We start from the raw sequence: 24,409 nt of genomic DNA on the forward strand, positions 1-24,409 counted from the left end.
CAAACTCTTGCTTCCATCTCCTCTTAAGTGCTTATATTATAGGCATGCACTTCTTACACCAGCTTTGGAAGCTGGATTCTTATGAGAACCCATGTTTGGGATCTGGCTGTGTCCTGCCTGTGCCTGTCTTTGGGAGCTCCCTGTGCCTCTGGCTGACCTGGACTCTTTTCTCTTACCTTCTGGGCTGTATGTGCAACCTGCCCCATCTGGGCCCTGAGTTTCTGGGAGAATTTGGCAAGCTCCAGAGAGCTCAGCTTCTGTTCACAGTCCTATTCAAACCACCTCTCTCGTGGTTGATTGGCAAAGCCTGTCTTTGACCACCTTGACTTGTCATCAGTATTTTTAAAAAATATTTTTATATTTTATTTTTTTTTATTTCAGACAGAGAGAAAGAGAGGGAGAAAGAATGGGCACACTAAGGGCTCCATCCATTGCAAACAAACTCCAGACATGTGCACCACTTTCTGTATCTGGCTTCTGTGGATACTGGGGAATCAAACCTGGGTCTCTGGCTTTGCAGGCAAGCATCTTAACCGCTAAGCCATCTCTCCAAACCTCACCAGTAATTTTTGTGCAACAAGAAGGTTGAATGGGAAACATGAATGAGTTTCCCCTCGAGGGTCCATCTAAGCAGGCAAGGATAAAGGAATGAGGGTCTTGAGAGTTTGAAGAACTGCCTGTGAGGAGGTGACCTCTGGATGGCAGCAATGCAGCTGCCATGGGTGGGGTCTGACTTTGAATTCAGCAACAGACCACTGGCATTCTGCTGAAACTAGGGTGTTTGGTCCATTTCTCTCTTAGTTTTCTGGCTTTTTGTCTGTGTCCCAGGGAGGCTAAGGCTCTTGGTTTGGAGTTGTCCCTGCCATGTGTGAGGTCAGTTTTGTTCACAGAACTCACTCAAGGTGAGGTGCTACTCCTAGAAGACCTTCAGGAGCACCTGAGGCCTGTACATTGTTACAGTGTCTGGGGTATAAATTCACTGCTATGGAATAGATTTCACCAGGAGATCTTCCCTGTCCCTGTCCCAAGGGAGCTGGCAGTCTGTAGGAGACTACAATGGGGTGGGTTGTTGGCAGCTCCTGGTAACATTCAGAGTTCTGCAGCTGCCACATACTCACCCTTCATTTCCGGAGGCTGGCCTATGAGGGAACTAAGGTGAGGGGTGTTGTCTGCCTGGCCAGGTACAGTAAGTGTCCTCAGCAGGTATCTGTTGTGGGTCTTATACCACAGGCTGCCCCTAAAGAAATGAGAGGGACAGGGTCTCTTTAACACCTTGTTATGCATGATCACAGCCCATCCTTACCTCTCCCTGCATGGACTCAGTAGCACCCAGCCTCTTTCAGGAGTCAGAATCCCAGGCACCCAGCTTGGTTCTCTTAATGTTGGCTTTATCCAGCCACATAGCTGGGCTTGACCTGGACCTGGTTCCTGCCTCTTCCATGTTTCCTTTGCTTTTAGTCCTAAAAGGAATGTTGGGAGCTTATTTTTTTTTTTTTTTTTTGGTCAGCATGTGTATTTGTATGTGGTGGGTATGCGTATATATGCACGTTTGTAATGTGTATTGTGCATGTGGCGGTCAGAGGTTGACATCAGATGTTTTCTCAGTTGCTGTCCTCCTCACTGACTCATTGAGATAATAAGGTATCAGTTGATTCCGCTAGCCAGCTTGCCATGGAAGTCCCCTGTCCCTGTGCTATTACAGACAGGGCGCCATACCTACCTGGCACTTGTGTGGGTGCCAGGGATTCAACTTGGGTCCTCATGCTTGTGCTTTATTGACTGAGCCATCTCCCCAGCTCCCAACTTTTGGGTTGTTTTTGAAATGTGACTGACATTGAGCAAGCTCCATGCATAGACTAGTGGAAAGAACCCTTGGTTTAGGTTTAGATCCTGCCTGTAACATGGGGTTGCTGCTGACTGTGCTTGGTGTGTGAATTAAATTAGCTCACCCAGCATTCTTCTCCTTGGACGATGCCTAATAATGTTATATGTTGGGTTCTTCCCTCAGCCCCCTGGTTCATGTGACTGCACACAGCCTAGATGGCACTGTGGCACCTGGCCTGGGGCTGGGGCTGGGGCGGGACTCAGCAGGGCCATTTCCACTCTCATAGTTAACCAGGAGGCTCATGGTTTTGTCTCCTCCACAGCCTGGACGTGTCTCCTCAGGTAGAATCTGACCCAGCTGCTCCTCCTCGCCCTTGCTCCCCCTGGGCTCCGGCCCCCCCTGCTCCTGCTCCCACTGCTGCTCCTATGCTAAGCACTAACCTTTTTGCAGCCGCCTCCCCTGCTGCTGCCACTGCTGCCGCCACCACCTCTGCCCCCGAAGCCACCCCATCTGGATTCTTGGGTGTCACCAACCCATTCCTCACCTCCTTGCAGAACAACCCTTTCTTCGAGGAGCTCGTAGCCGACATAGCACTAAATTCTCCTTCACCTGCTCCCTCTCTCCCCAGTGCCTCGAGGGCCAGCCTGGCCCCCCTGGCCTCCCCTGGGAAAACCCTGCCTGAGTGGGACAACACCTTCAACGTCTTTGCTGCCAGCAGGCTGCTTCCGGAGGCCAGGAGTGAGATCCTGGCTCCTGCAGGAGTGGGGCTGGAGGCGGCTGGGCTTCAAGACCCAGACTCTGGGACCACGACAGTGAAGACAATGAAGCCGCAGGGAGACCCTGGGGGAGGAAGAGGTGGGAGCAGCACGTGGCTGGAGCCCGGGGCTCCTGTGGACTCAGAACTAGACCAGCCGAGCTCCAATGTGTCCGATCCTGGTCTCCTCCGATCTTCAGGGACTGGCCCATCCTCCGCCACTGCTCAGATGCTCCTGCGAGCCTCAGCCTCAGCACCGGATGGGGAGCTGCCTGGCCCAGAAGGGGGAGCTGGGCAGAGCCCAGCAGATAGTGGGGCATCTCTGTTTAGCTCCCCAGAAGTGCTCAGTGTGTGGGAAAAACTACCTGGTTCAGATGACATCCCTGAGGGCCAGGATGAGGAGGTTCCCCAGGGTGGAAGCCAGCTTTTTCAAGAGCTCAGCACAGTGGAGGATTCCTGGCCTTGGGATGTAGTCACCATTTCTCCTGCAGCTGAGGTGGCCCTTCCAATCCCATGGGGAGAGTCTCATGAGGCACCTTCTCCCCAGGTGCAGCCTGAATCACCAAACATTGTGTGCCCTAAGGAGAGTGAGGGGTTTCTTCCATTGCAGCTGGAGCCAAAGCCAGAGCTTGAGCCTGAGTGGGGGTTGGATAATGAGGGGCTGTGGCCTGACACACCACCTCCCAAGCCACCACGCCTCTTTACACCTTCCAGTTCTCAGGTGGAGGAAGAGGAGGAGGAAGAAAAGACTGTAGGGAGGCTGAGTAACAGGGGGGCAGAGATAGGAGAAGACTCTACCCCAAGTGCACTGGTTGTTGGTCCCCGGGAGTTCAAGGAGGAGGGTGAGAAGCTGGAGTCAGAGGAATCTCACAGTCCATCTTCTGGGACTTTGCTGGGCAAGCCAGGCCTGAAAGAGCTAGCGGGAAATTCTGGCATCCCTGGGTCTGGGGCCTGCCTACCTGTACCCATCAGCTGCTCTGAGAGCATTGACCTCAGACCCTGTAACTCAATATGCTCAGCTTTTCCAAGTCAGCAGATCTGGGAGGCTCCAGAAACGGAAGGCCTTGAGACCCACAGCCAGAAGCCAGCAGAAGAGGGGTTTGGGCTCCTATCAGATACCCCCCAGCAGGCTGATCGGTGGGTCTTGGAGGAGGATGCCTTGAACCCCTTCTTGTCTCAAGAGAGCCGAGATCCCCCCAGTTTTCCATCCACATCACCACCAGGGTCCAGGGAATCATCCATCCTCTCTGGTCCAGAAGAGCCACCAACGTCCCCAGAGCCTGTCTTTTCACTACCCCCTCTCCCACCCTGGGCCAGCCACCGCCACGGGGTGTCTGGATCTTCATGCCCTTCCCTGCCTGGAGCCTGGCCCATGACCTCTTCCTCCCCACCCCTGGGGGAGCCAGCCTTACCCCCTGTTCCCCTTGATCCATCCCCAGCTGGGGGCTCCCCAGCCCCACATGGGGAAGACCACGCTGCAGCCACCCCAGCCTCCCTGCTTGTGCTTCTGCCCTTGGAGACACGACCAGCTGAGGAGCCCCATCCCAGTGCCAGGTGAGCAACACCCTGAGAACCCTTTCCTAGAGGAAGCAGGGAGGGAGCATACTCACACAGGGGTGGAAGTGTTTCACAGTCCTGCCTGCTCCTTGCCAAGAACAGGTGAGACTCATCTACCCTGAAGATGGTTAGTGGAGGCTGTGAAGCCATGAGTTTTCTGAGGGAACCAGCTCTTCAGTTTCCTCCACTATTGGATCTTGGACAGTCAGAGTGGCCCCACAAGCCAGGGATTAGGGGAACAGAATTGTTAAGCATGGAGTGAGGAACAAAGTGGGGAGTGCTAATCACATGCTAGCAGAGGAGGGGGATGAGACCTATACCTTGAGCCCTGCGAGCTTGCTGTGCAGGGGAACTGTATGAGAAAATGCAGTTCTCCTGGAATGTCAGGGGTGTTAACAGGTGACAGTAGGGTTCCCAGTAGTTTCCAGTCCAGGCAGAGTAAGGAAGTAAGGAACCTGGAGGAGGAACCAGGCTTAGGTCAGGTCAGAGAGGAAGCTGGAGATATGCTTAAAGAAAGGAAAGCTTTTTTTTTTTCTTTTAAGGTAGGGTCTCATTCTAGCCCAAGCTGACCTGGAATTCACTATGTAGTCTCAGGGTGACCTCAGACTCACAGCAGTCATCCTACCTCAGCATCTCGAGTGCTAGGATTAAAGGTTTGCACCACCACATCTGGAGAAAAGCTTTTTAAAAAATGCTTTCCTTATGAGTAGCCTTCAGAAAAAGGCTTAGGCCACAATGTGGGCTTGCTTCACTGGCTTGTCTTTTCACTGGTTTTGTGCCTTTAGGGATTGAGTTCTCATGCATCTAGGACTGCTGAATAGACAGTTGATGATGCCATTTTGGCTGTGGTCACTATGGCATTAGGCACTGGGAAGGAGGGAGAGAAAGGCTGAGACTTACCAGGTGGCTGGTGAGGGTGATGACAGCAGGGTCTGGAGACTTGAGGTGGGGTGGGTGGGCATGACTCAGCAGAGCAGCAGTGTAGAGGGACATTAGAGCTCTAAAAGGCCTCAGTGAAGGAGGCATGTGTAGAGGGGTTGCCATGCTCCAGCCCTGGCCTCTGGAGCCCCAAGCCCGTTTAGCATTTGCTGGTTCAAATGTCCAGACACCAAGGGTTGCTGAGCATCTTCTGTATGTCACCCCCAAGGAGTTCTCAGTTCAGGAGGAAAACACTAAGATCCCAGGAAAGGAAGCCTCCGGGCCCAACACCTACTTTTTCAGTGGTAGGTGGGGCTGCGCTCCCCTACAGGAAGGCAGTGCTCATGAGGGACTTGGTGACTATTGTCTCCTTGTTCCCTGATGACAATGTTCTCAGCTGGTCCTGCCAGCTTCCAGCACAATCTCTGCTAATGCTCACCACTTCAGAGTTGGCTTCATGTCTGTAGGTGGCATGTGAGGTGTTGAGCCACATATAGCTCTCCCTGTTTGTCAAGATGAGGCCACAGGGCCCGGGTCCTTGGGACACCCTGCCCTGAAGCCACTTACTGAGGGAGCCTTGATGCTGTGAAGACATCCGTTGCTGCAGCTGGCTTTAGAGTTGTGTTTTTCTGTCCCCAGTGTGGACCTCTAGGTGGCCTGAGCTGTGTCTTTTCCCTACTCTGCCCTGCATGGGAACTTGAGCAGTCTTCCAAATTTGTAAGACTGAGTCCCATCCCTACCTTGAGAAGAAGATCCATGTCTTGGGGTCTGTGTGAGCCTGCATCAATGGTATTTAAGGCCTGGGACTGATGCTTCTTAATGCCTGAAGCCCTTGCAGAATGAGTGTGGATTTATAAGCAGTCCCTGTGGGGCAGGTTAGCTAATTTGCAGGCCTGATGCTTATGATTTGTATAGCTATCACAGGTGGGGACTACTGAGGAGACCCCAGAGGAGGATTGGTTCAGCTTGAAGGAACCAGTAAAGCTTCCTGTAGGAATTAAGCCAATGGGAGGGAGGAATGGGCAATGTGCCAGGCAGAGGAATTGTGGAAGAGGTTGTCACCTTGTGACATGTAGCCCAGGCTGGCCTCAAACTTGCTATGTACTCAGGGCTGGCCTTGAATTCCTAATCCTCCTGATTTTCCCTCCCAACTTGTTGGATTATAGTGCTGAGCAGCCAGGAGTGGTTTTTGTAAGGGCCTAAAGACAAGACAGAATAGTGTTGTCTGGGACTGCCTGAGTTGTGGGCCAGGAACGAGGGCAGGGCCCAGGTTTACTTGGACAGGAGTTTACAGCTTTGGAAAGGTGGGGGTCCTCACCTTGGAACAAAATGGGGGAGAGGGTGGAGGTGAACAGGACTGAATGGAGTCGCTGCAGCTGGAGGGAGGTGTGGCTGCCTGGCACTGGCTTGAAGAGGGGAGAATGGTTGACAGAAGACTGAGGCCCAGGGGGACAAGTCAGAGCCTCTTGGAGGCCCCCTGCAAGGCACAGAAGGAGCAGGTATGAGGGAAGCTTGGTGACCCAAGGTGGACCCCAGGGGAGTAGCTGGCCTGCAGCTATTTGCACAGGTTCAGAGCCTGGGAGTAAGGATTGTGGTGCACCTGGAGAGATGGGGGCTGTTAAGGAGAAGAGGAGAGAAGCCAGGGGCAGACTAGCAGTTTAGACTAAGAAGAGATGGGCAGAGGTTAGGATGCCAGCTTCAGGTCTTGGGATAGTAGGGAGGAGAGAGAATAGTCCCAAGGAGGGAGTTAGGCAGATGTACGTGCTTCTGAGAGGTAGAGGAGGGGAGTGTCAGCAAGTTTGCTCATGCTGGGCTAGCAGGCCAACGTGGGTTGAGAAGTCAAGGAAAGTAAGACTTAAGACACAGCTGGGCATGGTGGGCACACACCTTTTATCCCAGCACTTGGGAGGCAGAGGTAAGAGGATTGCTGTGAGTTTGAGGCCAGCCTGGGACTACAAAGTGTAGTCCAGGTCAGCCTGGGCTACAGTGAGACCCTACCTCAAAACAACAAAAAAAAAACATAAAAATAAATAAACCAAATAGCATAATCTCCTTGCTGTGGAAAGGCATAGGAGGGAAAGAAAGGAGCAAGGAGAGAATAGAATTAGGGAAAACACAGTTTTTAGAGGTCATCCTGAGGCTCCTAGGAAACCACCAGCACAGAGGAGTAGGTGGCACCCCAATTTGCCCAGGTCTTTTCCTGTTTTGACTGTTGAAATTCTCATGCCCTCTGAAGCCCTACAGTACAGGCAAAACTGGGAGGGCTGATCACCCTCCTGGAAAATACTAAGTAGAGGGAGGGAAAGTGGCTGGCAAAGACTGGGTTCCAGTGCAGACATCTGTAGGGTGGCCTTTACTATTCCTTTCAAAGGACCAGTCATCCATGGTGGAGGATTGAAGCACCCTGAGACCTGGGTTGTCCATCAGAACTGAAGGTCACACAGAAAAGGCCTCCCCACCTTCTCTCCCCGAAGCTCAACTCCTTTCTGTCTTTGCAGTCCCCACCCAGTGAAGCCCCTCAGCGCTGCTCCCATGGAGGGCAGCCCTGACCGGAAGCAGTCCCGCTCCAGCCTGAGCACGGCCCTGAGCAGTGGGCTAGAGCGGCTCAAAACAGTCACATCCGGCAGTGTTCAGCCTGTGGTCCCAGCACCCCAGCTTGGCCCAACTGTAGACACCAAGAGGCTGAAGGTAAGGCCCAGCAAGGTGCCAGGGGCACCTGCGAGAACAAGAAGTGCTATAGAGAGTCCAGGAGTGTCAGGAAGGGTGGAACGGCTAGAGTCAGCCAGTCCCAACATGCCCCAGCTGCAAAGCTCTGGCCTTGGAGACAGGGGTAGCTGTAGAGTCTAGGGGCTTGAAGTGGAGCAAGTGGACTGGCTAGCAGAAGGCATGGGTCACCTGCTTACTTTCATCCATCTGGTTGCAGGACTCTGCCATGCTGGACCAGTCGGCCAAATACTACCACCTGACACACGACGAGCTCATCAGTCTACTCTTACAGCGGGAGCGGGAGCTGAGCCAGCGGGACGAGCACGTGCAGGAGCTGGAGAGCTACATTGACCGGCTGCTGGTGCGGATCATGGAGACCTCACCCACACTGCTTCAGATCCCCCCCGAGTCCCATAAATAGCCCCCTTCATATATCTTTGGAGGGTTGGCAAGGACCTGCTGCCAGGCAGGGCTTGTTGTTCCTGCCTGCCTGCCTTCCACTGAACACTATGACCTGGGCAGGGCACAACCTATCCTGGTAGGCATTCCCTGCTCCCTTCTCTCTCTTGCCTCTGCTGGGGCTGCTAGATGGGGAGTCCGTGTACATTTAGGTGTCTTTGGGAATCCTGGGTCTTTCCCATCTGTCCGTTTTCATACCTCTTAGCTTTGGGAGCTCCAGGCAGCCACAGGATCATTAGCTCTTAAGATAGAGCAGGGATGAGCTATGGTTGGATGTAGTGTCTGGGGCAAGACTATTGCTAGCCAGACTTAATCACCTCACAAAATGGCCTGTCATTTCTTCCTTCAGCCAGTCAATCCCTCATCTTCATTCCCCTCCAGCACCTGGAGGGCCTCCTGATACTAACTAGGACTCCGACAAGGACCAAGTTGCCTGTTTGTACATTGTAGACAGCCGGGTACTTACTCTGCAGCTTTGCGCCTGACCCGAGAGCAGGGAGCCCGTGTGGTCTAGTCATTTCTGTCGGGAGCTGTGTGTAGTGTGGATGGAGGTGGTGGTGGTGTTTTCTGTAGCTATTCCCTGCCACCCCGGGGGGTGGGGTGGGGATGAGACTAGGTGCAGGGAGAGTACTAACCCTCTTCATGTTCTCACCACCTCCCACCTGTAGTCTTCTCCAGATTGGGGTTTGGGACTGTTGTTTTGGGGATCAACTCTCCATGTGTATTCTTACTGCTTGTCCAGATGCCAAAACTGTGCTGCTGTGGGGGTTGGAACTTTTGGAAACCAATTAAAATGTGCCTTCTGTAGGTGAGGTCAAGCACCTCAGGATGTAGACTTTTCTCTGGCTGTGGTGTCCCCTTCCTCCTGTTGAGCACACACAAATGGCTGTTAGGGTCCTAGAAGAGGAATGTGGGCCAGACTCTTCCCTTCCCTTAGAGTACCTCAGCTCGGGCTCTGACCAAACTGTTGCTGCCCCCTCAGTTTTCCTGCCACCTCCCTCTCATCCCTTGATCCTTTTCAGAGCATCCTGGATTAAGAACCTAGTGGGCAGTAGGCTGCCCTGCTCCTTCACTGCATCTGGCCTTGGGTTTTAGCTAGGCTGGACAGTTGGCTGGTCTGGAAGTGGGAGGCCACACTGTGCTTTAAGAGGACATCTGTATTTAGGGAAAAGATTCTTTGTTGCTCTTTACCTGTCTCCTAAGCTGCCAAGCAGCCTGTTTCTCCTGCCCCAGCGCCTTGCCTGGCTTGGCTATACTTTGAAACCAAGTATCTGCCTGTGGCCCAGCTCCTGGTTTGCTTGTGGAGAACATGGCTGGCATCATCTTTGGTGATATGGGCACCATGCATTAACAAAAGGTGAGAGGTAAAGAGTTGCCAAAGAGGCTACTTTAGGCCTCTGTCAGGCTGCCTCCTCTTCATGACAGGCCATAGCTTCACTCAGAAGGACAGATATGCTCTGTGGGTAAGTCTTCTGCAGCATGGAGCTGAGGAACCCCATACCTGGGGTCCTCCATCTTGTAGATTTACTACCTTAGTTCCACTTATCAGAGCTGAAAAAAGTTATCCACAGTTGCCCAGATCTTTGGCCACTTTTGTGTGTGGCAGGGGAATATGCTGGGGATCGTGTCCCTTCCTTGGTAGGTATTCCTCTGGGCTCTGTTTGGTCCCAGCCCTGTCCCTCATCATCCACCTGTCCCTTCTGATGGGCCTCCCACAAGGCCCAGGCAGGGATGTCTTCTGGAGAAGATTTGAACTTCAACGTTTAGCTTGATGTTTCTGCCCCTAGCCACACATCAGAAGATCGCCACAGTGGGGTAGGCAGGGAGCAGGCACAGCTCTGCTTTGCTGTTCATCTTCCTAGTTGTAACTCCTGTTTATAAAGAGCTTGTTCTTCATGTTTGAACACTATGAAGAATAAAGAATTCACATACTGCAGATGGCCTGTTGTGTTTCTGTTTTGAAGTGAGTGAAGGAGGCATCCTGAGGGAGAAAGCAGTCTTCAAGGTGGTAGGGGTTCTTAGATGACACTGTCCTTGTCCCAACATCACAGAGCAGCAGCACAGTGTTGCCCTGTGGTCTGGAGTCCGAGGATGCCTGTGTTTATTGGGTACCCATTATGAGTATATTTATTAGATGTCCATATTTTCTTTGGGGAACAAAGTGGGCAAAAGACATGATATCTGTTCAGAAGCCAGAGTGTAGTAAGGGAAGGTATGATGCAAACACAAAATAAAAACTGCTAGGGAGAGTTTTTAGCTTTAGGAAAATTCCTTTCCTCCTGGCTCAGCCATTAATAAGTGGATGAGAACTCAGACCACCACAGCTCATGGTGTCCACAAAGACACAGGAAACTGCAAATCAACCCTGAGTTCCACCATGCGTCTATAGAGGCCCAGGCTAGGATTCCCTAGAGTCAAGTAATAATCTCCTCTTGGGTGAAGCAGGCTTTCCTCTCATGACCACGCTGGTTCATTAATCAGGCAAGTGAGCCAGGATTCTTCAATTGTTCTATTCTGCAGAAGTGCATGTTATTAATAAACCTGTGCGGGTGTTTGCTCAGCAGCCTACAGTGCTCCTGTTTGACACCCTCTCAGCTGGTACTTGACAAAAAGCACTGACTGAACCCTACTGCTCACGCCATTTCTCTTTCTCCTAGGAATTAGGCCTGAGTGTGCTTAAGCTCTGGCTTTTTTTTTTTTTTTTTCTTTTTTGGTTTTTTGAAGTAGGGTCTCACTGTAGTTCAGGCTGACCTGGAATTCACTATGTAGTCTCAGGGTGGCCTCAAACTCACAGCGATCCTCCTACCTCTGCCTCCCAAGTGCTGGGATTATTAAAGCCATGCGCCACCACGCCCAGCAAGCTCTGGCTGTTTAACTGACCCCAGCACATTCATTTGAGTCCTTAGCGTGAGCTTTCTTGCCTTGCAGGAAGACTTAGTGAATTAAGGTCACAGCTCTGGCCCTGTAGATGTAACAGTAGGAAGGATACTTAAACTAATAGTTGGATCAAATATGATAGCTCACATGTGCAATCCAAGAACTTGGGAGACAGAGGAAAAATGATTACAAGTTTGAGGACAGTCTGAGCTACATAACTGGCTCTGGGATACCCTGGCAGTTACAGAGACCTGGTTATAAACGCGATGCTGCAAAAGATACAGAAGCCTGAGGCGGATTTTGTGGATGTAGGGTGAGGAAACCCAGAAATGTACTGAATGTTTAGGCAGAGGCCAGACAGCCTCAGGCGAAAAGTTCAAGAGTAGCAGCAGGCCAGCACTCAGGGGGCTGAGGTAAGGATGAGTTTGAAGCCAACCTAAGCCTCTAGAGTGCGTTCCAGCTAGTCTGGGCTACAGCAGTGGCAGCCCAAGCCCAGCTTGCTCCAGTGAATGGCAAGGTCGCTGGAGACAGTGGCGAGAGAAGAAAACGCACGGAAACTGCACAGCGAAACTCCTTACTGAAAGTCTTCCAAATTGACCCCACTCTGCTTAGAGTCCTTGCCAAACTGATCTGGGTCGGCTCCCTTATGCAGGGCCCTGATCCTGGCTTCGGCTCCAGGCGCGAAGCCTTTGGATGCAGTTCAAACTTCAAGGGGCAGGTAAGCAGCCAGTGAAGCTCTGGCCCGCACAAGCACAACACGTTCCCAGGACTGCAGCTCTGGCGGCCGGAACCAAGACTGGGTGCAACTCTGGACTTGAGAAACTACAGTACCCACAAGCCCCTGCGCGACCTGCTCGCTGCGGTTGCTCACTGCCAATCCGGAGAGGCAACTGTGGTGGGGGCCGAGGAGGGACATTTTAAAAGGGCCTGGGATTGCGGGCGTCAGTGGCCATGGCGGATACAGCGACTACAGCATCGGCGGCAGCGGCCAGTGCCACAAATGCCTCGCCCGATGCACCCCCTTTCCAGCTGGGAAAGCCCCGCTTTCAGCAGGTGAGGACCGGGCTGCAGCCTGTGGGTTAGCGGGTGGCACAGGGGTGAGGCGGGGGTGAGCCGAGTCTCCGGCCAAGTCACTCACCCCGAGGGTCTCTAACCCGAGGCCACCTGAGCTTGCAGCTAGTGCGGGGACCTCGACCACAACCGCCCCTCTCCCATTGGTCAGTGGGGCGGGCGAAGTCTCCCAGTGTGGCTTCCTATTGGCGGATGGTGCCGTCACTTCGAAGCTGCCCGCACCCCCGCTCAAGGCGCTCGGTGATTGGCCACGCGGGCCGCGGCCGATCGCGGGTAGCGGGTCCGAGCGGCACCTACGGGGTCCCTCGGCTGGTGGTGCCGGTCGCCCTAGGCTCGAAGTCCGAACTCTACACTGCCTGGCAAGTTGGCGTGGTAGAGACGTCTTCTAACTTTCCCTCGTGGGACTGACCTGGCTTCAGCGTCCCGGCAGCTCCCAAGCCGCGCGGTCAGGTCGCGCTCCGATTCCTTGACCCCCAGCGAGGTGCACCTTGCGTCCCGGAGTGGGGCTGCGTGCTCAGATGTGGCGGCCCTATTCCTGTTCCGGCTGGGGTTTCCTGTCGCTGCCCGGGTCAGCCAGCGGGCTCTGCAAGAATGGAGCTGGACGCGCGGGAGAGCGGGGTGGAAAGAAACGCTGTGTCATCCCTGGGGGCCGCCGCGCCCCTCTCAGGGGTCCCGACTGCGCCCCCGCCCCGTGCTCACTGCGCGGGGTCCACTCCCCCACTGGCTTTCCGCCGCGCTGTGACCGCGACCCTTTTCCTCCCGGACCCCAGCCAGGGCATCACCAACTCGGCCACCGAGCCGGAGATCCAGCCCGCAGCGGGGCTCACTGGCGGGACTGGGAGCCAAGAGTCTGAGCGCGCAGTTCCCACGCCGCAGACCCTCGGCCTCTTGGTTTGTAGCGCAGAGGAGACGCCATTCATTAGAAGAGGGGCAAAAGACTCGGCTGAAGTAAGCTGAGGCTTTCCAGGGATGGGGGCAGCAGAGGTGCCAAAGAGAACTTTGAAGGAAAAAAAAAAAAAGGAGATGTTATGAAGGTCGGTGAGGCGGCTTAATTTTGGAGAGGAGAGGGGACTGGATTCAGCCCCTAATTTCCGTGATAATTAAGGAGGTGAGTTCTTGGTCTTTCTGAGATGTCCCTAGGGTTTTAAAAAAAGGACTTAATTCCTTTTAAAATCACCCTATTTCAGTCAGGAGGGATTGCATCTTCTGCTAGTGTAAGATGCTCCCTATGGCGACAATCAGGGGTGCCTGGCCTTGAGTCCTTTTCCCCGCAGTCTCCTCAACCTTGAGTGAAGAGGCCCCTTTCCTCTGGGAAGCACTTGCTCTTGTTCTCTTTGGTGTCATTTTCTCATAATGTGATCTGGTCAACAGACTCCCTCCCACACCTCTTTGGCCACCCGCAGTAGGAGCTTCATAGCTTACCCTCCTGCCCCTACAGTCTTCCTTGTGAACCTCTTACACAGAGAAGGGGCTGATCTTGCCTCTGTCTTACCCTCAAGCAGGGTTAGGCTTTTAACAGCACATTAGGCTTCTTTCCCCTGGTGTCTAGTATCCGTGTGTGGCACTTGGGGTATTCAACCACCCAACAGACTTTTGAGTATCTTTTCATGCTGTTTGTGCTGATCACTGCTGGAGTATGTCTGAGCTGTCTCACTTTCTGCAGCCTTCATTGCCGGCACCTCTGGTAGTGCACTGGGTGGTAATCACTATTGAAACTCACTACCACCAGCATCGTGTCCCACAAAAAGACCATGAAGAGCACATCTGACTCACTCTTTCTCCACACCTGCTCCTCCACACTGCTTCCTGGCTCTGCACACAGCTTGCCACCAAATGCTAGAGTCATAAACCTGGATCCTCATGTATACTTCTTTTTTCTCCAACAACTCTTGTAACCACGCTAAGCCAGCTGCCCTCATCTGTTTCCTGGGCCATTTCAGAGGCCACTGACTGGTCTTCCTGCTTATAGTCTGGCTCTGGCTCTCTTCTGGTTCTTCCCTCTTTTCTATGGCAGATCACCAGCAATGCAGGTCTGGTCAGGTGACTCCTCTACACACTACACCCTTAACCCTACAGTGGCTTCCGCTGCTTCTAAGACAAAGACCTCACCTCTGAAGGGACCCAAAATTCTGCAAGGCCTGTCCCTGCTGGCTTCTACCTTGAATCATATCCCTTGCACCTTTCCACCACACTGGCTGCTTTTCAACCTTTGGACCAACCCTGTTCCCTCCCAAGCCTGGACCATCTACTGAAACATTACCTTTCCCCTGCTTTCAGCTCTTCCCCCCCCTCCTCCTCCCTTAAGTGTCCATGAAGCATTGTTTTCTTGGGGAGCCATGTCCCACCCCTAAGTTGAGTTTTTAAAAATATTTTATTAGCTGGGTGTGGTGGCACACACCTTTAATCCCCGCACTGAAGCTGAGGTAGGAGGATCACAGTGAGTTTGACGTCACCCTGAGACTTATAGTGAATTCCAGGTCAGCCTGGGCTAGAGCGAGACCCCTCACCTGAAAAACCAAAAAATTAAAAAAAGCATTATTATTTATTTTCAAGCAGAGCAAGAGAGAGACAGACAGACAGAGACAGAGAATTGGCACATCAGGGCTTCTTGCCACTGCGAATGAACTTTAGAGGCATGCACCACTTTGTGCATCTGGCTTTTCATGGGTACTGGGGACTCAAACCCCTGCTGTCAGACTTAGAAAGTAAGGGCCTTTAACTGCTGAGCCATCTCTCGAGGCCCAAATTGAGTTGTTTTGTTTTTCTTGTTTATTTTTTTTTTTTTTTAGGTGGGGCCTCACTCTATCCTAGGTATCCTAGGCTGACTTGGAATTCACTATATAGTTTCAGGCTAGCTTCAAACTCAAGGTGACCCTCCTACCTCTGCCTCCTGAGTTATGGGATTAAAGGTGTACACTACCACATCTGGCTCCAAGTTGAGTTTTTAACTCCTCTCCATAGCAAAGCACCTGCATCATTGTACATGTTGATTTGGGGTGACTGTTTTATTACCACCCATCTCCCCCTTTTAACCAGAGGCTCTATGGCCTCAGCTACTATGCCTATGTTAACTGCACAGTATTAGTCCACAGAGGGGATTCACAAAACTTTGTGAATAAATGAATTGTACTACAGACCCTGCAGTGGGGTGTGTATGATCTTGAATGAAATTGACATACAAGATTGTAAATGGGGCCATGGGCCAAATTTTATCTAAATTGCCCCTTAGAATCTCGTAAAACTGTTACTAAGAGGGAAGGTATGTGTTTGACAGTGTAAGATTCTTTAGCCCTGAGGCCCAGAGCAAGGGCTCCTTAGGAAGGCAATTATTTAATTATTTGCATGTGTGTGAGTGCCCCAGGTTTTCTTGTTGCAAACAAATGCTGATGTTTGTTCAGCTTCACATGGATGTCTGGGAATTGAGCCCCTTCCCCCCAATCTGCAGACTTTCCAAGCAAGTGCCTTTAACTGATAAGCCATCTCCCCAGACCCTAAGAAGTTCTAAACATATAAGTACATGGCTTCATCAGGGCCATCATTTTTTTCTTTATTTGGGAACAGTGTCCAGTGTATCCTAGGCTGGCCTCAAACTTCATATTCTGCTGAGGGTGATGTTAAACTGATTGACTTGCCTCCACCCCCCAAGTGCTGAATTGCATGGGATTTCAGGCATTCGCCACCATGCCCAGTTGTTGCAGTGTTGGGTATTGAACCCGGGGTTCCGTGCATGTTAGGGAAGCATTCTACCAGTTGAATCACAGACCTAGCCTGAGCCATCAATCTCTGGGTTCTGCTGGTAGCATTTGGCATGTAGTAGGTGTCTGATGACTGCTCATAGTAGCCCGCAGTGGCCTGATAGAAGCCTGCTTCAAATATTTCATAAACTCAGGTTGGAGGGATGGCTTAGCGGTTAAGGCACTTACTTGCCTGCAAAGCTAAAGGACCCAGGTTCAACTCCCCAGGACCCACGTGGGCCAGATGCACAAGGGGGTGCATGTGTCAGGAGTTCGTTTGCAGTGGCTGGAGGGAGGCCCTGGCACGCCCATTCTCTCTCTCTTTTTCTCTATCAAATAAATAAATAAATAAAACATTTAAAAATATTACATAAACTTGGGTCTGTTCCTAGAGCCCACTCAGGGAACACTCTGACTCCCCAAGTAATCTCAGCACTTACTGTAGGACTGAGAGCAGAAATCTGTCCTTGTTCTCTGGAGTTAATCCATAGCCCTCTCCCCACCCCTTCAAGGGTCTCCCTGGATGGAAGGGTGGGGGAGGAACATACTGAGCAGGCCCAGAGGGTAGAGAAAGGGTCTGTAATTGTTTCTCAATGGTCACCAAGTATCTTTTTTTTTTTTCTGTATATGGGTTTGATATTTTATAATCCTGGGAGGCTGGTCAATAATCTCCAGTTTATAGGTGAGAAAACTGCAACTTTCACACAGATTAAATAAGTTCCCAGGCAGTGTGGCTCCAGAGTCTGTGCTCATTTGTTTATTGCTAACTTTTTGTTGACTGAATTATTGCCTCATTGCCTTCTTCTAAAGCAAACAAAAAGGAGGTGCCAGGACATAGTTCATCTCTGCACATGGCTCCACTGTAAGAATGAACATACTTGGAAGAATCAAGGAGCATTTTTTTCTGTTGTCATTTACTAACTTCTCTTTTAAAATTTTATTTATTCATTTATTTGAGAGAGAGAGGGAAAGAGGCAGACAAAGAAAGAATGGGCGCTCCAGGGCCTTCAGCTGCTGCAAATGAACATCAGACACATGTGCCACCTTGTGCATCAGTTTATGAGGATCCAGGGGAATCGAACCTGGGTTCTTTGGCTTTGCAGGCAAGTGTCTTAACTGCTAAGCCATCTGTCAAGCTCTTAACTTCTAATTTAAATGTTTCTTTTGTTTTCATCTTGCAAAAAGAATTCTAGAAATAAACATGGGAAAAGAAGCTGGGCATGGTGGCGCATGCCTTTAATCCCAGCACTTGGAGGCAGAGGTAGGAGGATTACTGTGAGTTCAAGGTCATCCTGAGACTACCTAGAGAATTCCAGGGCAACTTAGGCTAGAGTGAAACCCTACCTCAAAAAACCAAAATATAAAATAAAATAAATAAAAGAATGAGCCAGAAATCCAGTGAAATGTTTACTTACATACCACAGGACAGAGACAAATCATACTTGAGAACAGATTTTTTTTTTTAAATATTTATTTTACTTATTTATTTGCAAGCAGAGAAAGAGAAAGAATGGACATGCCAGGATCTCTAGCCACTGCAAATGAACTCCAGATGCACATGCCACTTTGTGCATCTGGCTTTTGTGGGTCGTGGGGACTCAAACTTGGGTCATTAGGCTTTGTAGGCAAGCTCCTTAACTGCTAAGCCATCTCTCCAGTCCTGAGAACAGATTTTTAAAAGAAGCCGGAAGAGTGCCAGAGGGAGTAGTTATTTTCATCATTTTTTGTTCTATTTTTATTTTATTTGCAAGCAGAGAGAGAGAACTCCAAATGCATGCACTGCTTTATAAATCTGGCTTTACATGGGTACTGGAGAATCGAATCCAGGTCATTAGGTTTCGCAGGCAAGTGTCTTAACTGCTGAGCCATCTCTCCAGTCTAGGGAGCATCTTTTGTGTCAGCTTCTTATTCTGGAGGTTTTCAAATATATAAAAATGAAAAATGGAGTCTATTATCTTCAAACCCCTATGTGCTCACTCACTTTCAAGTTAAGGCTAACTTTTTTTTGTCTGTATGCCCTGGTCCCAGCCTATGTATTGTTTTAAAGCTAACTCAACCATCTATCTCATCATTTAATTCACCTAGTAGTAGATACCTCTGAAAAAATAATTTTTTTGAGACATTGTGTCTAGCACAAGCTGAATTCTAAATCTCTGTAGCCAAGGATGATCTTGAACTCCTGGTCCTCCTGTCTTTACCTCCTGAGTACTGGGCTTATAGTCATGTGCCACCATGCCTTTCACAAGTCTGTTGTTTCTTCTACTCATTGGTTCTTTCTCCACCCCACTCCCATTCCTGTTGAAGAAACAGGTGTAGGGGAGGGAGGGAATTAACATGGGATATTTTTTATAATCATGGAAAATGCTAATAAAAATTTTAAAAATAAAATAAAATAAAAAGAAACAGATGTTTATCTTGTAGAATTTCTGTCATGCAGAATGTGGCTGATGGCCTCTGTGTGGTATTGTTTAACAATTTGTCCTTTATTTTTCCTGTCAACCTGAAATCCTTTTTTTTCTTTGTGTGTGTGTGGTGTATATATGTGTATACATGTGTGCATGTAAAGGCCAGAGATCATTGTTGAATGTACTCTTCAATTGCTTTCTACCACCTTAATTTTTTTTTAACCTGAGAATGAGAGTATGCAAGAAGGAGAGTGAAGGGGTGCTCCAGGGCCTCCTGTTGCAAATAAATTCCAGATGCATGCACCACTTTGTGTATATGGCTTTATGTGGGTACTGGGGAATTGAACTTGGCCCATCAGGCTTGGAAAGCACCTTTAGCCAGTGGGTCATCTCTCTAGCCCTCCAACTTATTTTGTAAAAAAGGGTCTGTCACTGAACTTGGAACTCATTGAACCAATTCTACTACACTAGCAAGCTCCAGCAATCCTCCTTTCTTTACCTCACCAGTGCTGGGATTATAGACATATACATGGTTGGGTTTTACATGTGTGCTAGGGATTAAACTCAGGTCCTCATACTTGCATAGCAAGGATTTTATTAACTGAGAGTTTTTTGTTTTTTTTTTTTGAGGTAGGGTCTCACTGTAGCTCAGGTTGACCCGGAACTCACTCTATCTTAGTAGGCTAGCCTCAAACTCACGTTGATCCTCCTACCTCTGCCTCCTAAGTGCTTGGAAAGCACACCCCCCCACACACACACCTTGCAAGTTGAGCTATTTTCTCAACCCCAGTTTTATCTTTCAGTCTTTTATGAGAGAGTGATTGAACCCTGGGCTTCATGCATGCTAGGCAAGCCCTCTACCACTGAGTACATACCCAGAATCCCTACACATCCCTTGATTGGGTCATCTAAGCCATTTTGCCTTGTAATCAACCTAAGCACTTAGCATCAAATAATTTCTGGTTCCAGTATTGTATACTAATCTTAACCTTATTGGAAACAAGATCCCATGTCTACTTGTCAGATATACGTTGTCTTCTGTGCATGCAGCCTGCCTTTGCTGAGACAGGTTGATGTGCAACTTTATTTCCATCTTATCCCACATTTATCAGACAGTCTATCTATGCTAACAATTTTTGTTCTTTCCTAGCATAGTTACCCTGCCATGTGGCCATCCTCGTTGCTATGAGTTAGTAAACTTGACTGTCAGACTAAAGGGGCAGTCCCTGGGAGGGGGCTTTCAAGCTGACAGGACCAGTGTGTTGAGCATTCCAATGTAGGGCCTTTTCTGTAAACCTCGGGTTTTATATTTCCAAGTATTTTTATTTTTTATTTTTTTATACCAAAAGAAATTCTTTATTGTAAACAAGATATAAAGTACAATAAAAGGAACTGTGCAAACTGTAACTCACAAGGATTTTTTTTTTTAATTAAGAAAAACTATTTCCCAAGGGTCCAAGTTTTTGTCAGAAACCTAAACCTAAGATACAGAAAAACTTTAAATGGGAAGGTATAGAGACAGTTTTCACAATTTACTTTTACCACCGTGCATATTATCCACTATAAAACAGAAGATAACAGAAATCATCATCCTAGGTGCATGTAGCTTAGTGGTAAAGAGCTTGCCTAGCATGCACTGAGGTGCTTGGTTTGATCCTCAGCTTTCCAGATGCTACCATATTGTGATACTATTAAGTTTCTTGGGTATTCCCAACACTGGGGTAGTAAGGAGAAGGTTAATGCTATAGAGTATGAATATACTTGATGTTTTGAGTTCAAAATAACAAATGTGAATGTTCTAATAATTTCTCTACCTAGCTACTTCCACACCCCCCAAAACCTCCTATAAATAGGACATCTGTCCACCTGTGAATAATTGCCACTGCCTTCCTAAAGTAATAAAACCAACATTGTATCTTCATAACATAAGGGTACTTTACTGATGACATAAGCCACCTTTCTCAAGGAGTTATCTGAAATTCTTGATATTCCTTCTTTACAATATATCTTTTCATATTCAGATTTTTTTCTAAAAAAAGTGCAGTGTATCTTTATTAAAAAGTCTATGGAAAACACATTGATGTACAATTTCAAAATCTACACAAGAAACTGCAGGCAAACTAAAAACCAAAGTGTAATAAAATACCTTGGCATTTGTTAAACTTTCAGAACAAAAAATGCAAAAAGAAAAACAAAAACAAAAAACCTTTAGCTGTACTTCAAAAGCAATTAAATTAATGAGGGTTCCAATTCTTGGGGCCCCCTTTTAGCAATGTACAGCTGCTCAATTCCAAGTATCAACAATAGTGTAAAACATGACAGCTTTAGAGATATATTTAATAACTGCATCCGCAAAGTTGACTGGAAAGACTAGGAATAGTAAACAAGATAACTCTAAGAAAAGATGACAGTCTGTGTAATACAAACTCATTTTCTATCTCCATCTCTGATTTCCAAGTATTTTTAAAAGATACTTATTTAATGGCCTGGATATCCATGACCTCATAGTGCCTGACACTACCTACACAAGACCATCATAAGAGGAGGAAAAGATCATGACATCAAAAGTAAAAGAGACTGGTTGAGATGGGGAGGGGGTATGATGGAGAGTGGAGTTTCAAAGGGGTAAGTGGGGGAAGGGAGGGTATCACCATGGGGTATTTAAAAAAATATTTATTTGCAAACAGAGAGCGAAAGAGGGAGAGAAAATGTGAGAATGGGTGCACCAGGGCTTCAAACCAGTCTATAAATGAACTCCAGATGCACACACCACTTTGTGCATCTGGCTTTATGTAGGTACTGGAGAATTAAAGCCAGGTTATGGGCTTTGCAGGCAAGTGCTTTAACTACTGAGCCATCTCTCCAGCTCCTATTTCCAAGTATTTTTTAAAGTGCTTTTATTTTTATTTATTTATAAGGAGACAGAGACTATGAATATAAACAAACTCCAGATGCATGTACCACTTTGTGCATCTGGCTTTGCACGGTACTGGGGAATCAAACCCAGTGGGGTGGAATGTGGTAGTTTGTATATGATAGTGTAAATGTATGGCCCATAGACTGAGGTGTTTTATTAACATTGAGCTTGCAACTTCAGCCCCTAACAGGCACATCTCTGCTAGGGGGGGGGGGGGGGGCGGGGAGGCAAGTCGCCAGGGGCGTATCTGATTCTAGCTCAGAGGCGTGGAGAGCAGTTTGAGCTGTGGGTTTGTGGGTTTGTGCTTGCTGCCTGGATGTGCGGAAGGAAGCGGCTTCTCCCACCATTCATGGAGCTTCTCCTGGACCTGTGAGCTCAAATAAACCCCTTCCCCGTAAGCTGTGGGTTTGGATGTTCATCCTAGCCACGTGGAGCTGACCACAACATATGGGTACTAGGGAATCAAATTTGAGTCATTAGGCTTTAGGCAAGTGTCTTACCCGCTGAGCCATCTCTCCAGCCCCTCAGATGGTTGTGGTTGTTGTCGTTATTATTCATTTCTTGAGGTAGGGTCTCAAACAATCCCCCCCAAATAGAATATTACTTAATTACATATATATATATATTTGATTCTTATACCTAATATTGATTCTTTCGCTGTTTTTCTTGCTTTCTGTCCTTGTCAAGACAGGGTCTCACACTGTAGACCCAGGCTGGCCTCAAACTGATGGTGATCCTCCTCCCTCAGCTTCCCGAGTGCTGGATAGAAGTGTGTGTGACAACGGTCTTGGTACCACTGGCCTCAGTCTCTCCAGTGAAGCCTTGAACTTCCGCTTCTACTTCTGCCTCAGTGCTGCCAGGTTGCGGGTGCAGTCACCACGCCTGGCCCTGTGGTTTTAAAAAAAAATTAGGGCTGGAGAGATGGCCTAGCGGTTTAGCGCTTGCCTGTGAAGCCTAAGGACCCCAGTTCGAGGCTTGATTCCCCAGGACCCACATTAGCCAGGTGCACAAGGGGATGCAGCATCTGGAGTTCATTTGCAGTGGCTGGAGGCCCTGGCGCTCTCATTCTCTCTCTATTTCTTTCTCTCTTTCTCTTTCTATCACTCTCAAATAAATAAGTAAAAATGAACAAAAAAAATATTTAAGCCAAGCTGGTTGTGGTGGTGCACACCTTTAATCCCAGCATTTGGGAAGCAAAGGTAGGAGGATCACTGAATTTGGGGCTAGTTTGAGACTATATAATGAATTCCAGGGTATCCTGAACTAGAGCAAGACCCTTCCTTGAAAAAACAGCAACAAAAATTCATTATTACTGTTCTCTGTGTGTGTGTCAGTGTCTCTTGCCACTGTAAATGAATGCCAGATTCATTTGCCACTTTTTGCATCCAGCTTTATGTGGGTGCTGGGTTATCAAACCTGGGTCAGTAGGCTTTGTGAACAAGTGCTTTTTTTGTTTTATTTTGTTTTGTCGAGGTAGGGTCTCACTCTAGCCCAGACTGACCTGGAATTCACTATGTAGTCTCAGGGTGGCCTCCTACCTCTGCCTATCAAGTGCTGGTAGTGCACCACCACGCCCAGCTACAAACAAATGCTTTTAACCACTGAGCTATCTCCCTAGACCCTTTTGTTTATTTTATTTCTTATGAAAGAGAGAATGAGAGAATATTGTTGTGCTAGGCCCTGTAGCCACTGCAATTGGACTCCAGGTGTGAGCACCACGCACATGCATCACCTTGTGCGTCAGGCTTGCATGGGTTCTGGGGAGTTGAACCTGGGTCCTTAGGATTTGCAGGCAAGTGCCTCAACCTCTAAGCCATCTCTCCAGCTCCTTCATATATATATATATATATATATAGTGTGTGTGTGTGTGTGTGTGTGTGTGTGTGTGTGTATGTGTGTTTGAGTCAGGGTCTCACTCTGGCCCACTTTGGCCTCAATCTCATGGCAACCTTCTACCTCAGCCTTCCAAGTGATGGGTTTAAAGATGTACATCACAGTTCCTGGCTCTTCTTTAGATTTCCTTAATATGGATCAAGTGTTTGCTCTTTCCTAGTCTTTGTAACATGGATAACATTTGATAAACAGGACAGTCATTTAATGGAATGCTTCTTAGCTTGGATCTGCCTGATGTTTCCTCCAGAAACATCTGGAACACTATGTTGGTGATATGACTTCTCAAGGTGCCACATCCTCAGGGGGCACTGTCCACCTGTCCCTCAGTGATCCTTTTTTATTGAGATAGGATCTCATTCCAGTCCAGGCTGACTTGGAATTCACTATGCAGTCTCAGGGTGGCCCTGACCTCATGGCGATCCACCTGCCTCTGCCTCCCAAATACTGGGATTAAAGGTGTATGCCTGGCGAATATTTTATTTGTTTATCTGAGAAACAGAGAGAGAGAGAGAGAGAGAGAGAATGGGTGCAACAGGGCCTCTAGCCACTGCAGACGAGCTTCAGATGCATGAGCTACCTTGTACATCTGGCTTAAGTTGGTCCTGGGGAATCAAACCTGTATCCTTTGGCTTTGTAGGCAAATGCCTTAAGTGCTAAGCCATATCTCTAATGCTCAATGGTCCTTTTAATGTGTTCCTCTTAGGGGGGCATCTCATTACTTCATTACTAAAACATACCAGTTTCATCCCCTCTGTTGTCCCTGCCCTAGCCCTGGAATCACTTCTCTGGGGAACCCTAGTCCTTTCAGGGTATGGATGTCACCTGGTCATTTTGTTCATCAGTTAGCATCCACTTCTGGGCTAGAGTACTTGCCTAGCATGCATTGCTAGGTTTAGTCTTCACTACCTCAAAAAATCCACTATTTCTAGTTATCTCCATGCTATTTTAACTTAGAATCACACTGCTTATATGAAAATGATAAGCATTTTTCATATCATAACTTGTCTGAAAACATGATTTCACATGGCTGCATGGTGTTCACTCTTAGCAAGGGACCTGATTTAATCATCTGCTTTTACAAACAGCACCAGTGCCTCTCCTCAGCAAGCACTTCCTTCCACATATTTCATTTGGATATACTGATCATTTCCTTAGACTAAATTCTTTTTTTTTTTTTTTTTAAGAGTGAGGGCCACGTAGCCCTTACTCTCCACATGGGCTTTTTTTTTTTTTTTTAATTTTTATTTATTTATTTGAGAGCAACAGACACAAAGAGAAAGACAGATAGAGGGA

General features: G+C 48.6%; 2 protein-coding genes across 5 annotated transcripts in view; both read left to right on the plus strand.

Annotated features, from left to right (window-relative positions):
- The window catches only part of Rab11fip5 (RAB11 family interacting protein 5), a 42,845-nt gene extending 32,690 nt beyond the window's left edge, over positions 1 to 10,155 (plus strand). The window contains exons 4-6 of one of the 2 annotated variants that reach the window (XM_004668233.2): positions 2,148 to 4,133; positions 7,553 to 7,742; positions 7,978 to 10,155. In XM_004668233.2, coding sequence (XP_004668290.2) covers positions 2,148 to 4,133; positions 7,553 to 7,742; positions 7,978 to 8,181 — 2,380 coding nt within the window. In that variant the 3' untranslated portion in view covers positions 8,182 to 10,155. The remainder of the gene's footprint in view (positions 1 to 2,147; positions 4,134 to 7,552; positions 7,743 to 7,977) is intronic. The other variant, XM_045152079.1, reaches the window with a different exon arrangement.
- Positions 10,156 to 11,967: 1,812 nt separating this feature from the next.
- Positions 11,968 to 24,409, plus strand: part of Sfxn5 (sideroflexin 5) — a 138,212-nt gene continuing 125,770 nt past the window's right edge. For all 3 annotated transcript variants that reach the window (XM_045152718.1, XM_045152720.1, XM_045152719.1), the window contains exon 1: positions 11,968 to 12,149. In XM_045152718.1, the coding sequence (XP_045008653.1) occupies positions 12,048 to 12,149 (102 nt within the window). In that variant the 5' untranslated portion in view covers positions 11,968 to 12,047. The remainder of the gene's footprint in view (positions 12,150 to 24,409) is intronic.

The sequence above is a fragment of the Jaculus jaculus genome, chromosome 6 (genome assembly GCF_020740685.1).
Source record: "Jaculus jaculus isolate mJacJac1 chromosome 6, mJacJac1.mat.Y.cur, whole genome shotgun sequence".
NCBI classification, from domain to species: domain Eukaryota; kingdom Metazoa; phylum Chordata; class Mammalia; order Rodentia; family Dipodidae; genus Jaculus; species Jaculus jaculus.